We start from the raw sequence: 15,185 nt of genomic DNA on the forward strand, positions 1-15,185 counted from the left end.
ACCAGCTCATGAATATTAAGTAGCTTCAGGCGCAATAAGACCGGCCTCCTGCAGCCGCGCACTCATTCAGCATCCAGCAGCCAGAGCAACCTCTCACTCAGCTTTCATCAGACAACTGGGATCCGATTGGTTTGGACTGGGAAGATTCTGACTATTTAAAAAGTAAAACATGGCTTTGAGAGGACCTTTATCCCGTCTTCTCAGAGCTCAACTTGGCCAAACGTGCCAACAAAGCAGAGCCCAATCCGTCGCTGTGCTCGGAGCTCCTTTTTCAAGAGGACAGGTAAGAAAATCCTAGTATCACTTTCTTTTTAAAATCTTAACTTTCACATATCGTCTTTAATCGCTGAAATCCTTCCTGTTTTCAATTTAAATCAGAAAAGAAGAGGCGTGGAGCACGGCCCTAAAGCCATCAGAGATGCGGGGCTCATCGAGAGGCTCTCCGGGTTAGGTAGGTGCGGACAACGGGGGCACATATTGTTATGTAACGGTGGATGGGTGTAACCTGCAGGACAGCTTTCAGACAGCCTTTCCTCCCTCCTCCCGTCTCTTACATCATAGGGAGGCTGTAAATAAAAATATCCGAGGGGATTAAAAGCAGCCAGCAAGCGTCAGAGAACAACGGGGTCTCTGCTGTAATACCCGAAAGATCTCCACAACATCCTTTAACTGATATAATCTAATTAGAATAAAGACTAGATGTAATCATCTTCATTTGTTGCATCACAAAGTTGGGTTTTAATGGCTGTGTGGTGTCTCCGCGGAGCATACACAAATTAAGATAATAGCCTCATTAAGAAAAGTAATGGCGACAGCTCGATTCAGCCCTGTAAAGCGATGCCATAGAAGGGCATTAAGCCATTAAGCAGCACAGGGTGAGACTGCACAGAGGACAGAGAGGACACTGTGGTAACCCTGCACCATGCAAGCTAATGTATTCCGCTCTTTTTTTTGTGGCCCGGGCTGTAGCCACATGTCTGGTTTAGTCATTCTTGCGCACATGCTCGGAAGGCTGCAGGAAGAGGCTGATGAGTTTCCACTGTCGTCACTGCAGTCCCCCCCCCCCCCCCCCCCCCTTAAACTACTTTAATACACATTCCCTTTCAACCCAGCTTCCTGTAAAAAAGGGGAGTGCTGCGGTGGCACATGAAAGAGGACACATCACCCGGAAAGAATCTGCAGTGTATTTTGGAGCGCAGGTCAATGAGGTTGCTTTGTGCTGGAAATACAACGGCCACACAACAAAAGGAGACTTAGCTGTGATGTGCGAGGGAGGGATTTACTCCAGCCAAAGGGGGAGTCAGAGAAGACTCAGTGTGATAATAAGGTCGTTAACACTTCCAGGGAAGTTTATCTGCAGGTCAGAGACAGACAAGCCTCTCTGTACCGAGGACACGCAGTACTGTACAGAACGCGGTGCTCAATCACTGCTGCAGCTCACACTACTGTACATACTGAGATGAAACGATTACAGTGGTGTCTCTAGAGAACAGTGGAACATGTCTCTATGTCCTACTTTCCAAAACCCCGAAGCTATTTCCTTCACGAAAGTAAACCTAACTTCAATTACTTTTAACACTGGCAGGTTTTCAGTTCAATACATAGAAGTTTGAAGTAGCATAACATAGAAATGCTCAGGTAAAGTACCTCAAATGTATTCAAAGGGGCCCTGTTCCGCTGGTGTAGGTTTGTGTGCATGTCAATGGTCTGCAGAGGCTTAAATCCCTACGTTCCTTCTATAGGGAGTCTCTCTCCCACCTTCCCCCCTGCCTGAAACTCCCCCATTACACTCCTTTGTTTACTTCCGGAACATAGTGACTTCACAATGGAACACTCACGCTCCAACACATTGTACGTGATAGGCTAGGGGACACCTCTAAGTGGTTGAGTCAGCTAACCAATCAGAGCAGACTGGGACTTTACGTCCAATACTTGTATGTGAAATAAACTGTTACTTTCAGAGGAAGGAGAGGCGGGGAACGCCATTTTCTTTTTTTGCATTAAAACATTGCTGAAATGATTAATTGATTATCCCAAAAGTTGATCAAATAAGCAGTAAGTTGATATTGTAATCACTGCTACTAATCATGTGTTCTGTAGTGGATTCATATCATGAGATTGCCTGGTAGACGTTAGCCAAAAATGTGTGATTAAATCTGAGTAAAGTATATATATATATTTAAATCAGCCACAGCTTGAAGAAGTCACTGCCCTGAAGAGTCCCCCCCCCCCCCTACATGAGATTAGAACAAGCTTCCTTATGTATGATAAGGCTGCTATAAATAAACTCACTATACACAGACTAAGCACAAAAGTCTGAACACAAACCGGACAAAGACTCTCAGGTTGTTTTATCACAACGCATTCTGCTTCCTCCTTCAAGGCTTGCAGATAAAATCACATGCCAGGCCGAAGGAAATCAACATCAATGGAGGTCATTCCTCCCAAAAGCTCCTCTCTTATCTCCTTGTAGCTCACACAGCAAAGTCCGTCCCTCTACAGAGTCTATAAACGAATATAACGAGATAAAAACACATGAATTGCCAGTGATCCCTTCATTCTGTGGCTCAGGGTTTCATTCCAACAATCAGCGGTTCGATCCCCAGCCCCGGCAGTCAACAAGTCAAAGTATCCTTGAGCAAAACTCTTCACCTCAAATTGCTCGTGCAGGCATGTCCCGGGGTATTTAAGTGCATGCGTGCCACTTTTAATAAAAGCCCTCGGCTAAATGACATGTAATGTAACCGATCCTGTGTGAGTGTGTGACGGTGCGAGCCTCAGATCGTTTGTCGGGGAGCGTGTCCGGGGCATCAGCTGTAAACATCAGATGTTGAGCAACAGGTGCCGCCCTCCCCATCGTCACGCTGAATCTGTTTAACAGCTGGGATGTTGCTTTATTTTTAACTGACTTACCTTTATCCTTCCTCACAGTATTACCCCTGCTTACTGTTGACTGTTTGCTCTTCCTTGAAGGATTCCTGCACAATTCTTTAGCATTTTCCTAAACATTTTAACAGTAGTTTTACTGTATTTTGGTTCCCATTCTATATTTTAAATTTCAACTCTTTTGCACGTGATGACCCACTTGGCACAAATCCAAGAATTCAGAATATTTTTAGAAGTATTTAAATGTATTTTCATGCAGTACATGACTCTGAACTATATCAAATATTCCAGTATAAAAAATGTGAATATTATTAAATAAAGGAAGCACTTAGGGCCATGCAAAATGTACTTTGAATCATTAACAAACAAGAATTATAAACATTATTATATATCATTGCTATAGATCCTGAGTTTGCTTGTCTCCTACATATAAATATAATTTACATGTTTTCTGCTATTAATTACTGCTAAGTCTCAGTGAGGGGTCATTTTATCCTGCTCTACAGGAACCAATATGTTCACAGTATCATGAATATGTTAATGTGTTCAAACAACAAATTAACCAAATTATATGAAAAAATAGATTGATTTCAAGAACAAAAAGAGGAGGATTTCTATCGTCTTCAATTACAGCGTTGCAGAGAAAGAATATATTGTAGAAAAATCATAAAATAAAAAACCTGATGTCTTTCTGACGGGTTTGTCTTATCCTGAATTAAACTTGGCAGCAGTGAAACAGATGTCACAAACTGAGCCAAACTCAGTAAACCCGACCCGAACTGAACTAGACACCATCTTTAAACTCGTTGGGTTACTGTCAGTTTGTCCAACATGTCTCAGTAGATATAAAACATGCGTATAACCACCCAGTAATCTCAGAGTGCAGCTGTACTGTCACAGCATTTTCTCCCCATAACAGACGGTTAATTGTCCTGCAATAGGTGCTGGAGATTGCATCAACACAAGGGCTATTCCTGTCCGCTCTACTAATGGTAATGAAGCTCACTGGTTCCCCTTAGATCAGCAGAGAAACACTACCCTGCCACAAAGGCTCACATTGCCATATGAACCCCCAAAGTGGTATATCACATCACTTGTTTACTCCGCAGTGCGAGCCCCTAAAGCCAGTGGAAATCTTTCGGGTCGAGGGCCTGAAACCACAGCCGACGTAGGACAAGTGGAAAGTGCTCTGTCACTGACTGGCTTTGAATGAATCAGCCTCCTCAGACTCAGAGGCAGACACGTGTTCAGTCACGCTGCAGAAAAAAGAGGCACTTTGTGAACAATTCCCATTATTGTGAGCAAAACCTCTCTGTCTAGCTCACTGTTATCTCTCAAACAGAGCCTGATTTCATTTAATACACTTAGTATTGTGTATAGAAAGGCACAGATGTGTTTAGAGTCATGCTTATACAATAGGAATGGGATAGATGGTGTTATTTCCACTATCAGGGTGAAAAATACAAGCATTAGGATGCAAGAGGTAGAGATGTCTCATGCCCATAAACTGCAGATTGTCTTGGCCTGGCACCTGCAGCCGTCAAAGCAAAAGTGGTAGTTTCCAAACGATTTCAAAGACTATTCCAAAGCCACAAATTGCAGGTTCTTCAGGTGAAACTGTGAGGTGTCGCTCCGTCATTCAGCCTCCTCAGACTGAGAGGCAGACGCTTGTTTGAGTCACTCGTGAAGAAGTGCATTATTTGATGTCCTATGTATGTTATATTGCACTTGGACTTTTATTTGTTGCCACACACTGAAGCTACTGTTCATACGACAGTAAAGCCTTTGAACCTTGATCCACACACTTTCCCTCAGAGGCTTCCTTCTCTTCAGGATAATCGTGACAAATGGATCCTACTTCAGATTATGTTCTCAAGTGAGGCTGGAACACGCAGTCTTTAAAACAAATGTACTTCCTCTAATCAGATAATTGTGACAGTCAGTGTCTAAACAATTACAGGAATTGTGATAAACCCCTTAGATTGCAGGTTCCTTTATTGCACAGTTAAAGGTCCTGGTTTAAAACTCTGAAACCTTGCTCAACACCAAAACCCCCCTGTTTCAACTGCAATGTGTGCCAATAAAATCTGCAAAGAAATGATAAATGCATTTCAAAATACCCTCACCTCACCGAGTGACTCAGCTCAGAAAGCATCTGGTCTTTACTTGACGGCCGCTTCTTGTCCTTGTGTCTTCCTCAGATTACTCCGTGCACGACTTCGGGGACCTGAACTTCCACCACCTGGAGAAGGACGAGCCGTACATGGACGTGAAGTTCCCCCGCTCTGTGGGCGGAGCCAACAAGATGCTGGCCGGCGCCGTGAGCCGAGCCGTCGGTGCAGGACACACGCTCGTCATGCTGGGGGGAGACCACAGGTAAATGTGACGCAAACACACACCTGAGTTAGAGGCATGATGTGTAGCCTTATACGGGGGGGGGGGGGGGGGGGGGGGAGTACTTGTAAGTAATCTTGTACCTGAGTAAAAGTAGAATTACTCAGATCTTTGAGTAAAAGTACAATTACTCTGATCTTTGAGCAAAAGTAGAAGTACTCTGATCTTTGAGCAAAAGTAGAAGTACTCAGATCTTTGAGTAAAAGTAGAAGTACTCTGATCTTTGAGCAAAAGTAGAAGTACTCTGATCTTTGAGTAAAAGTAGAAGTACTCTGATCTTTGAGTAAAAGTACAATTACTCTGATCTTTGAGCAAAAGTAGAAGTACTCTGATCTTTGAGCAAAAGTAGAAGTACTCTGATCTTTGAGTAAAAGTACAATTACTCTGATCTTTGAGTAAAAGTAGAAGTACTCTGATCTTTGAGTAAAAGTACAATTACTCTGATCTTTGAGTAAAAGTAGAAGTACTCAGATCTTTGAGTAAAAGTACAATTACTCTGATCTTTGAGTAAAAGTAGAAGTACTCTGATCTTTGAGTAAAAGTAGAAGTACTCTGATCTTTGAGCAAAAGTAGACTAGTATTTCATCTCGTCTGCAGTAGGACAGCCACTTGCAGCACCAGGTGAAGAGGTCATTTATTGTTATGCAATTCTATCATTTTTAGAATTGCATAAGCTGCCACACCACAGTTTGTGTAACAGCTTATGAAAGACAGGATTTTCTTTGGCCCCGTAAGGGAAAAGGTTGTCGGTGACGGCCAGTTTGAGCCAGAAGATTGACTTCTTGTGTAGTTTGAAGCTTGTTTCCATAGTGTGTGTTTAATGCTACGACTCTCCTGCAAGGATTCTCCCATCCTCTGAGTTTGGCTGATCGTGACTCCTTCTCTTTCCTGCAGCCTTGCTATTGGCTCAGTGGGGGGCCATGCGCAGCAGTGTCCCGACCTGTGTCTGATCTGGGTTGATGCCCATGCAGACATCAACACGCCCATGACTTCACCTTCAGGAAACCTGCACGGACAGCCCGTCGCATTCATGCTCAAAGAGCTGCAGGACAAGGTGAGCAGGAATGAGAGGCAGAGCAGGTTCCGTCACATAGAAAATGATGTAATTCCCCTTGCAGCGTGGCTCCAGCAGTTTCATTTAACACTAGCATTTAAATTCTCGTGTTACGAAAGGTGCATGAAGTATTTGAGTTACTCCCGTCTGCAACAGCTTCCTGTTATGCAAACAAGGACAGATTATGGGATAATAAGCTCCTGTGCACTGATATCTGAGACTTGCAGAAGCACTGAAGAAACGCCTTTAATATTCATTTTATTCCCAATCTCATGTTTTAATTTGATTTATTTCCAGTTGTAATTTAATATTATATTTTTATATAGTTGATATTTTTTGTATGAGTTTTAAATATGTAAAGCACTTTATACATTTGTTTGCAAAGTGCAAAATATTATAATATTTTCTTCTATTTTTATGATTATTATTTAATATAAAATAAAAAAAACAGGAAATCATTTTTTTTTAAACCAAAAAAAACTAAAATAATAAAAACTAAATATTTTTAAATAATTAAAATATTATAAATATTAATAAACATATTTTATAATATTTTAATATTATTATTACTACTACACAATGCCCACATATTTGCTTACCATACCCATTCCCTAAGTGGTCAGATGTCTCTCTGGCGGATGTTTTCCTGACCTCACGTCCCTTCATGTTCCATACCACATTATCTGTGTGTCCCCGCAGATGCCAGATATCCCAGGGTTCTCCTGGACGAAGCCCTTCCTCTCCTCAAGCGACCTGGTGTACATCGGCCTGCGGGACGTGGACCCCGGGGAGCAGTGAGTACACACTATCACCTCCACACTCTTATCATGTGTCGCTCATATCAACCCGATCCTCCACGGGAAAATAGATGTTGATGTTGTTCTGATGTTGTTGATCACAGCCACATCCTGAAGAACCTGGGCATCCAGTACTTCACCATGAGGGACATTGACAGGCTGGGCATCCAGAGAGTCATGGAGGTCACTCTGGACCATCTCCTGTCCAGGCATGTGACTTTGATGACTCCGTTTTGGTTATTTGTGTCTGCTCAGGTCTGTTTTTAATCTGAAATCCTCTCACCTCAGAAAACAGAGACCGATCCACTTGAGTTTCGACATCGACGCTTTCGACCCGTCTCTGGCTCCGGCCACGGGAACGCCGGTGAACGGAGGCCTGACCTACAGGGAGGGGATCTACATCACAGAGGAAATCCACAACACAGGTAAGGGTTAATACAAATCCGAAGCTTCAGACACCAGGGCTGACGTTAGTGGTATTTCTGGGATGTTTGAGAGTTCATAAAGCTTTGCAAACACATTCATTTTGGTCTTGGCCTCGGGCGTGGAGACAGACTTACATTTAATTGTATGGAATTTGGTAGACAGATGTAGCACCACCAGACGTATAAAGAAGCCTCTTGGAGGTTGTTCTGCCTTAAACTTGCTCCAAACTTCAAAAGAAGACATCTGCAGCTCGATGGAGTAAATAGTCATAGCGCCACCTATTGACCAGAGACATCAGGTATTGTGTAACCTCATCAGATTGACATGAGTTTGAGTGAGTGCTCCAAACGTGATGCCTTTGTGTTGACAGTTCTCAGAATAGTTTGTCTTAAATAAAGTACATTTTCCCCAATTTATCCGACTGACCAATGCTGTTTAGTGTCAGAAAGTTTGGAAGGGATGGGGCACAATCATTACTTCTCCCCGACCTGCTGCTAATCTCATTCAGTCTTTACGAAATTGGTGACACAGAAACAAAGACTGACTCTGTGTGTTGTTTCTTTTCTAAAACGTATAACTCCTGCACTCCGACAGGCAAAGTTTGCAGCTTTCATCTCCTGTTTTTTTGCTATGTTTCCATGTCTAACTTGCCCCTGTGTGATTGCCTCAGGTCTGCTGTCAGCCATGGACCTGGTGGAGGTGAACCCGGTGCTCGGGGCGACCCGCGAAGCCGTGGAAGCCACCGCCTCCCTAGCGGTGGACGTCATCGCGTCGTCTCTGGGTCAGACGAGAGAGGGCGCTCCGGCGTCCATCCACGAGATTCCCTCTGGGAAGGACGACACGGAGCAGCTGCGCCTCTAGAGGAGAGAAAGCTTTTGACTCTATATCAACACCGACCCCGTGATCATTCCACAATCCTGAAAACGAGACTGTACAAAGACTGAATCCAAACGTAAAGTTTCTCTTTCTGATGTTTAGTGTTATGTTTCATGAAGAGTAACCGTAATACCCAGGGCTTCACAGATTGAGACCCTCCAGATACCGATTGATGGAAACACTTTTAATTTAAAGCAGCAATACTAACTTATGATAAGTTAAGCGTGAGAGCACACAGCTTCCTCATATTTATTGTGTGTTTGGTTTAAAGAGATGCACCTGCCTCAGAGGTATGATAAACCAAGTTTCCTTTAGTTTGACTCTCCCAACTGTTTCGTGCCAGTTACTAAACCCTAGTAATGATGTGTTTGCACTTTTGGACCAGCTGTGGTTACTGTATTTTCTTTAGAGTTTACTTTTGTATTTTCACATTGAACCTGCTCGTACACTTACTGACATCAGTAGGTGCTGCTATATTTAATGACTACATGAGTATTAATTGGCTTCAAAAGTCCAAAATGCAGCTTTGATTGAACCGCTGCTGAGTAACGACACCTGTGTGCTCGATGTTGCCACTATTCGACTTTGTCCTTGTAACGCAGAGTTTAAATTTTGGTCTTCCATAAATGTGATTACATTTTTTGTGCATGTGTCCAGGTGTCTTATTTCCTAGCTATAATTTATCAAACACAAAGCTGATGGGAATTCCATTGTCTATGCACAACCTGTATATGAGTTTAATGTTCATCTGAGTTTGACCAATAGAAAATTGACTTAACTGTGTTGCTAGGCAGAAAACATAAGTTATTTTATACTGAGTACCTGAAGGAAACATGCATCATTTTACCTCATTTCATGGTAATCCATACAATAATATTTCAGATAATTCACTAAAACACTAATATGAACATCATGGTGGAGCTACTAGAGAAATGAAAAGGCTCACCAACGTTATCGGGGATCATCCTCTGGGGACAACGATTGTCTATTAGATAAAATAAGGCGATCAATTTGAATACACATAAAGCAAATGCAAAGAACTCATTAATAATGGTGTGCAATTATCATTTAATACATCTAGACCTACTGTGATGAAAAAAGTACATTATATTTACCGAAAGAATTAAGAACATTGCACACACTCAAACACATTTTCATTTCATCTCAAACACTCATAAAAACAACAAACAACTCCATAAATAACCTCTGACTTCTTTATTTCATCTGTTCTAGTCCTTGTTTTTGTAAAGATGCAATTTACTCTTATGTCTTACGTTTACTTTACTTTATAGGTCCTTTTTGCCATGTCTACATTTCCGGCCATTTTAGTTGTTTATATAAAATGAGTTTTGTTTACAAGTCTTGGAGCTTTGCTGTTCGGAGAAATATCTGATTTGTTAAGTTTTCCCTAAAAATAAATGCTTAATTACCCTTAAAATATTAGTCTTTTTATAAAACTAGGCTAGAAACCGTTTTTGTTTTTGTATTTTTAAGGGGCATGACGGGCAGCGTCTCAGATAAAAGCACCAAAAATAAATCAGATGTTCCCCCTCCTCTCTCCACCAGCTGCAGAGTCTCACAACATGTTTGTCTGGCATCACCCCAGCCAGGCGAGATATCCGTGCGGAAGGGAAGCATGGCGGCAGATGTGCCACTTGAAAACACAGCACTTAAAAATAACCTTATCAGCGATTATTTGGGAATTAGGAGCGTAGTAACAGCTGCTGTTTGCACCGACCTGCTGCAGATCCGCCGGATGTTTTCAGAACCAGCGCAGACTCAGGTTAACCATTAGCTCTAATGACGTTCAGACTGGGGAATAGGGACAGACTGGTTTTTAAATAGTGATTCTTGTATTATACAGTGATTCGACTTTATTTACGGTTAAGAACAGAGCACATAGTAAGAGCTTCCATATTTCATCCACATCTCTGGGAAAAACTAAGCCCAATACAACCATTGGGACACTGGGCATGGTGACCATTCAAACAGAGAATCAACTGGTGCCATTTCATCAAACACTGGTATTATTTAGGAATATTTCATGGCACAAAGTGAATTTTGAGTTAGAGTTAACTTATGCTTTTTTTCAGGCTGGATGACCTATTTCAGAGCATTAAACACAAGATATAAAGTGGAGGTTTTGCATGATTCTTTGTGGAGGAGCTTAGATTTACAGATTTGAAACACCATCACAGCATCGTTTTATCCTATTAGACATTTGAGTGAATTTGTGATGAATTGCAAAAACGTCTTCGGGGACTTTTGCCTTTTTCCACCGAGTTGTAATCCGTTCGTTCTCGACTCAAAGTGGATGTTTGTGCCGAATTAGAAGACATTTTCCTGCAGGTGTATTTGAGATATCACGCTCACAGGAATAGGACTGCCGATTAATAAACACACACTGCATACACGTCCCACTTTTGAGGTCGTACTGCAGGAAAACCGTAGTGGACAGCAATAAGCATAATGCAATTGTTTGGAGGAAGAATAATAAAGTATGCTATGCAGAGATTGATAAAACTCCCAGCACTTCTGCACCATCGTCTATCAGTAACACTTCACAGGTCACCAGAGGATCTTTATCTTGAATCCTGCAGAGCATCTTCTGGGGTCTGTTGACGCACTTCCAGAAAATCCCCCTGCAGAGCATCAAGGGTAATGACAGTCTGATGAAAAAGTGCAAATCCCAGGTCACATTTCTGCAGATTTTGGTCCTTTTAACAAGTTCAAAGATCTCCGTTTGTTGTCGACAGAATCCCTGCTGAGTAAAAGTTCACATTATTGCTGCAGGGAGTCAGAGGGAGAGAGTCTGCTCTGGGTCCGGAGGCTTGCTCATCATCGGAAGAACTTCAGATAAACCACGGCTGCTAGAATAGCCAGCTCCATTATGATGATGACGCCCAACAGCAGCTTGTTGGTCATCAGCCTACAGGACAACAAAGCAGGAAGTCAACAACAGACAGTTTGAAATATGATCTGGATTCATTGTTTGGTGTATTAAATGTGTCTCAAAGTCCAAAGTGATGTATTTAATGTGTTGACTTGTCAGAAACCCAAAGATGTTCCCTTTAATATGATATAAAACTGAGGAAACGGCGATGAAACAACAATCTTTGCATTAAAAAAACAAATTCACTCACAAACTTAAATATTCAACTGGCTAAAAGTTGCTGCTCTATAGTCAGCACTGTTATTAAGAAATGAATAGATATATATTATTCTTTAACAAATCCACTATAGTATATTTAGAACTAGCATCCAAGCTAAGAGACAACAAGACTCCACATTCAGTGAAGGCTAATATAAGAATAGAGACTAATTCAACTCAAACTTAAGAAAGTGGTACTGGAAACAGTCTTAGGAGTACAAGTGTACAGTAAACGGCAGAAATACAGAGGTAAGGGAGAATTGAAGGGAACATTTTATAGGTATTTATGATATAGGATATTGTTGTTACATCTCCCTCTTCTTTATTTTATATCATTAATCTTATTTATAAGACAGATCGAGAATGGAGAAGAGGGTTCAAATATATGTAGGTAGAAGAGTTATATTTCACTTAACTGAAATGTTCATTCTTTTAAAGAGGACCAAAATACATAAATGAGAAACTGTCCGATGGATGTGTGTGCCTTTTATGATTCAATAAAAGGACAATACAACATTTCAAAAACAGAGTAACATTTAGCATCAAAAACAAGCAACTAAAAAGGAAGATTTGTTAAATGTTAAATATTTGTAAGAGGTTTGCACTCACCGTCGCGACATGGCACGAAGAATCTTCCTACTTTTGCTGAGGTTCTCTCCGGTATCCACCAACTTAATAAAAGACAATATATCGTTAACAAAATCCAACAAACAGCCTCTTGTGTTTTTAGAAATGTGTTTTCATTCATCTTTTATTTCGTAAATGGAGCAACTTTCACGAACCCTCATTTTCCCTGGGATAATCACAGTGTTCTGAGACTTCAACCTGGAATTACCGCTTGATTTTGACCCTAAATTTAGCATAAATGCTGGACTGATAATAAGAGGATAAACACCTTGACTTAAATATATGACATACAGTACCATACATCTTTCTCCACACATAAATATTTCTTGCACAATTCATGTAAATAACTCTTTACAACGACCGCACGTCCTCGCAGCCACAGCGACCTTTTGTAAATCCTGTCTTACTTCTTCGTGGATCTCTTCCTGCACCCTGTTATAATCAGATTCATATCTCACTTTGTTCCTGGCGCGGTCCAGCTGCTCCCGCTGGCCTCCGAGCTCCTCGATGATATCAGTGCCGACCTGATCCGTCTCCGCTGCGATACGGAGAGTTCTCTCGATGCTCTGACTCGCGTTGCTCAGAGAGTCGGTGCCCTGCAGCAGCAACACTCTCTGGGACTGAACGTGGGTCTGAGTGAGAGGAAGACATTACAATTAGGGTCAATACGAGCAAACAAGAGCGGAAGAGAACAGGAAGGTCAATTCAAAAACATACAAAGTGTTCCAAATCACATCCTGTATCTTAAGTGCTGCAGCTGCCCTCATAGGTGTGTACTGTTGTCTGCAGGAGTTCATTTATAGTAAAGAAACTGTGTCAACCTTTCCTTGAACTTCTACTTTTACCGAGAATTTGTTTTTACAGAAAGCAGAAAAGGACAAGTGAGCTTCTTGCTTTCAATCCGATGAGCTGGGAGCCAAATCAGGATTTTCCACTGATGTTGTTTCTATCTGAAACATTTCCTGCTTCACACTTCCTTGTAATTGTTGATATCCCCTCATGACGAGATGACACGGAATTTCTAACTGCCGGGCGGCACTCACACTCTGCTGGTTCTGTGATGAGTAGATGGCTGGATGACTTCCCGCCCCCGCCTGTGAGGAGGATCCAGCATCGGAGGTCTTCATGTCTCTCTGCAGCTTCCCCAGGTCTCGGTGGTACATCCGCAGCTTAGTGCTCATGGTGTTTCTGTAGGAGGACGGAGCGGACCGCAGCTCTTCATCCATTCCCTCTAACTGGAGACGGATAAATAAAGACATTCAAGAGAAAGTCTCAGTGAAGGGTTTATCAAAACATAACACATGCAAAAACACAGAGTCTCTCAATAGCTGTAACACTAATGGGTGAAAGAGCATTTACTCAAATATTTAACTATGTACACTTTCTAGGTTCCCATTGAGAATTGATCATTTAATGCCATTTTAAGGAGCTCCATAAAGAAGAACAATAATAAATAAAATTAGATGTACTTTTATTAATCCCCGTGGGGAAATTCGATCTTCTGCAGCTGACCCATCCTAGTGTTAGGAGCAGTGGGCTGCCATATGTACGGCGCCCGGGGAGCAGTGTAAGGATGCCTTGCTCAGGGACACCACAGTAGCACTTGGTCTTTTGGGGACTTGAACTGGTGACCTTCCAGTTCCCAGGCCAAGCCCCTAACCACTTTTGCCACCACCGCCCCACCAATGAATTACCCGAGTAAAACAAAACAAAAAATGCTTCAAGATAACAAATAAAAACATAGCATTTAAAGCGACTGTATATGTTGCCTTGTGTATTTCCTTTATGGAAGAAGCTGCAGATATCAGACAGTGTCAATATTTCCTGACAGTTATTTGTCATATTGGTATTTTACTTTTGGAGGTATTTATGTTTTAGGAACCTATTTTTTTTAATTTTATAGCATAGATAGCACATTTCACATGACAATATAAACACATACTGCACAAAACAACACATTTTACACAGATAATACACCTATAAAAAACACATTATGAATAAATATAACACATAAACAGATAATAAACCTATAGATAATCACATATTGAACAGATAATAAACCTATAGATAATCACATATTGAACAGATAATAAACCTATAGATAATCACATGATCAGCAGATAATAAACCTATAAAAAACACATTATAAAAACAGCAGCTCACCACTTCCTCAGCCTCCCCCTTCCTCTCATCGAAGGTCCTCACCAGCCTCTTCCTCTCCTCTGTAAACAATAACAACAACATATATCCAGTGTCACAGCACATAAACCACCTTTATTACCCTGTTAGCTACCGTTAGCATTAGCTTGTGTAACAACAACACTTACCTCCCTGGCTCCTCAGAGCTTTCTCCGGCAGCAGCTTCAGCTCCTCGAACAGGGATTTGTAGATCTCATGGAGCTTCTCAAATTCCTCCGACGACATTTCGGAGTAGTTAAAGTCCTCTTTATAGTATAAATAAAGGTATGTTGTTGTCTTAAAAACAGCACTCAGGATAATCTTAAATCCAAATTGTTAGTTTTGCTTTTGACGATAATCAGATGCACGAGACGCTTCCGCGTTGTGGTCCTCGTGATCCAACGGTCGAATCTCCGGACTAGAAATATAATTAGAAACTAATATAAAACATAGAAAGATGAATACAAGCTACATTATACATACCAAATAGGAGTAAAACTTACAAAAAGTATTAAAATGTTGGTGAAATACATTTTTAAACAACCATTAACAATTGTATTCAGGCTCTAGGCGGACAGCTCACACTATGCATCATGGGAAATGTAGTTTAAAACATTTCTAGCTGAATTAAATTAAATTATATGTAAATATATATGATTGTATGTATTAAAATATATGTTTTACACATTATAAGTCCATATTTTTACTTTATGTTTAATGTAATTATGTGTTTGGTTCATGCTCATTGTAGCCTTGCTTTAGTTTTATTGTTCTTTTTTTGAATTGTTTTTGATAT

At 41.2% G+C, this 15,185-nt stretch overlaps 2 protein-coding genes across 3 annotated transcripts; one reads left to right on the forward strand and one right to left on the reverse strand.

The window, feature by feature from the left end:
* Positions 1 to 9,075, forward strand: arg2 (arginase 2). 2 transcript variants are annotated; one of them, XM_063908169.1, is made up of 8 exons: positions 1 to 283; positions 379 to 451; positions 5,088 to 5,262; positions 6,175 to 6,334; positions 7,034 to 7,128; positions 7,236 to 7,340; positions 7,420 to 7,556; positions 8,228 to 9,075. In XM_063908169.1, exons 1-8 carry the CDS (start codon positions 170 to 172, stop codon positions 8,416 to 8,418), a joined length of 1,050 nt encoding a protein of 349 aa, XP_063764239.1. In that variant the 5' UTR covers positions 1 to 169; the 3' UTR covers positions 8,419 to 9,075. The 2 variants fall into 2 exon arrangements, with proteins under 2 accessions (XP_063764239.1, XP_063764240.1); XM_063908170.1 differs by lacking the exon at positions 379 to 451 and having other exon boundaries at positions 61 to 283.
* Positions 9,076 to 9,481: 406 nt separating this feature from the next.
* Positions 9,482 to 14,849, reverse strand: vti1b (vesicle transport through interaction with t-SNAREs 1B). The gene is made up of 6 exons (XM_063908172.1): positions 14,539 to 14,849; positions 14,375 to 14,433; positions 13,255 to 13,446; positions 12,670 to 12,843; positions 12,194 to 12,255; positions 9,482 to 11,362 (listed from the first exon to the last, which is right to left on the reverse strand). The coding sequence occupies exons 1-6, from the start codon at positions 14,633 to 14,635 to the stop codon at positions 11,272 to 11,274; spliced, it is 675 nt and encodes a 224-aa protein (XP_063764242.1). The 5' UTR covers positions 14,636 to 14,849; the 3' UTR covers positions 9,482 to 11,271.
* Positions 14,850 to 15,185: the final 336 nt, after the last annotated feature.

Source organism: Eleginops maclovinus, chromosome 19, assembly GCF_036324505.1.
Source record: "Eleginops maclovinus isolate JMC-PN-2008 ecotype Puerto Natales chromosome 19, JC_Emac_rtc_rv5, whole genome shotgun sequence".
In the NCBI taxonomy this organism is placed as follows: Eukaryota; Metazoa; Chordata; class Actinopteri; order Perciformes; family Eleginopidae; genus Eleginops; species Eleginops maclovinus.

Bases quoted from the DNA above. Each gene is read 5' to 3' on its own strand.
- arg2 (XM_063908169.1), top strand. From the start codon at position 170: ATGGCTTTGAGAGGACCTTTATCCCGTCTTCTCAGAGCTCAACTTGGC. The intron at 284-378 runs GTAAGAAAATCC...AATTTAAATCAG, and splicing joins CTCCTTTTTCAAGAGGACAG to AAAAGAAGAGGCGTGGAGCA. The intron at 5,263-6,174 runs GTAAATGTGACG...TCTTTCCTGCAG, and splicing joins ATGCTGGGGGGAGACCACAG to CCTTGCTATTGGCTCAGTGG.
- vti1b (XM_063908172.1), bottom strand. From the start codon at position 14,635: ATGTCGTCGGAGGAATTTGAGAAGCTCCATGAGATCTACAAATCCCTG. The intron at 13,447-14,374 runs GTGAGCTGCTGT...ATCCGTCTCCAG, and splicing joins AGGGGGAGGCTGAGGAAGTG to TTAGAGGGAATGGATGAAGA. The intron at 12,256-12,669 runs GTGAGATATGAA...TCTTTTATTAAG, and splicing joins TGGACCGCGCCAGGAACAAA to TTGGTGGATACCGGAGAGAA.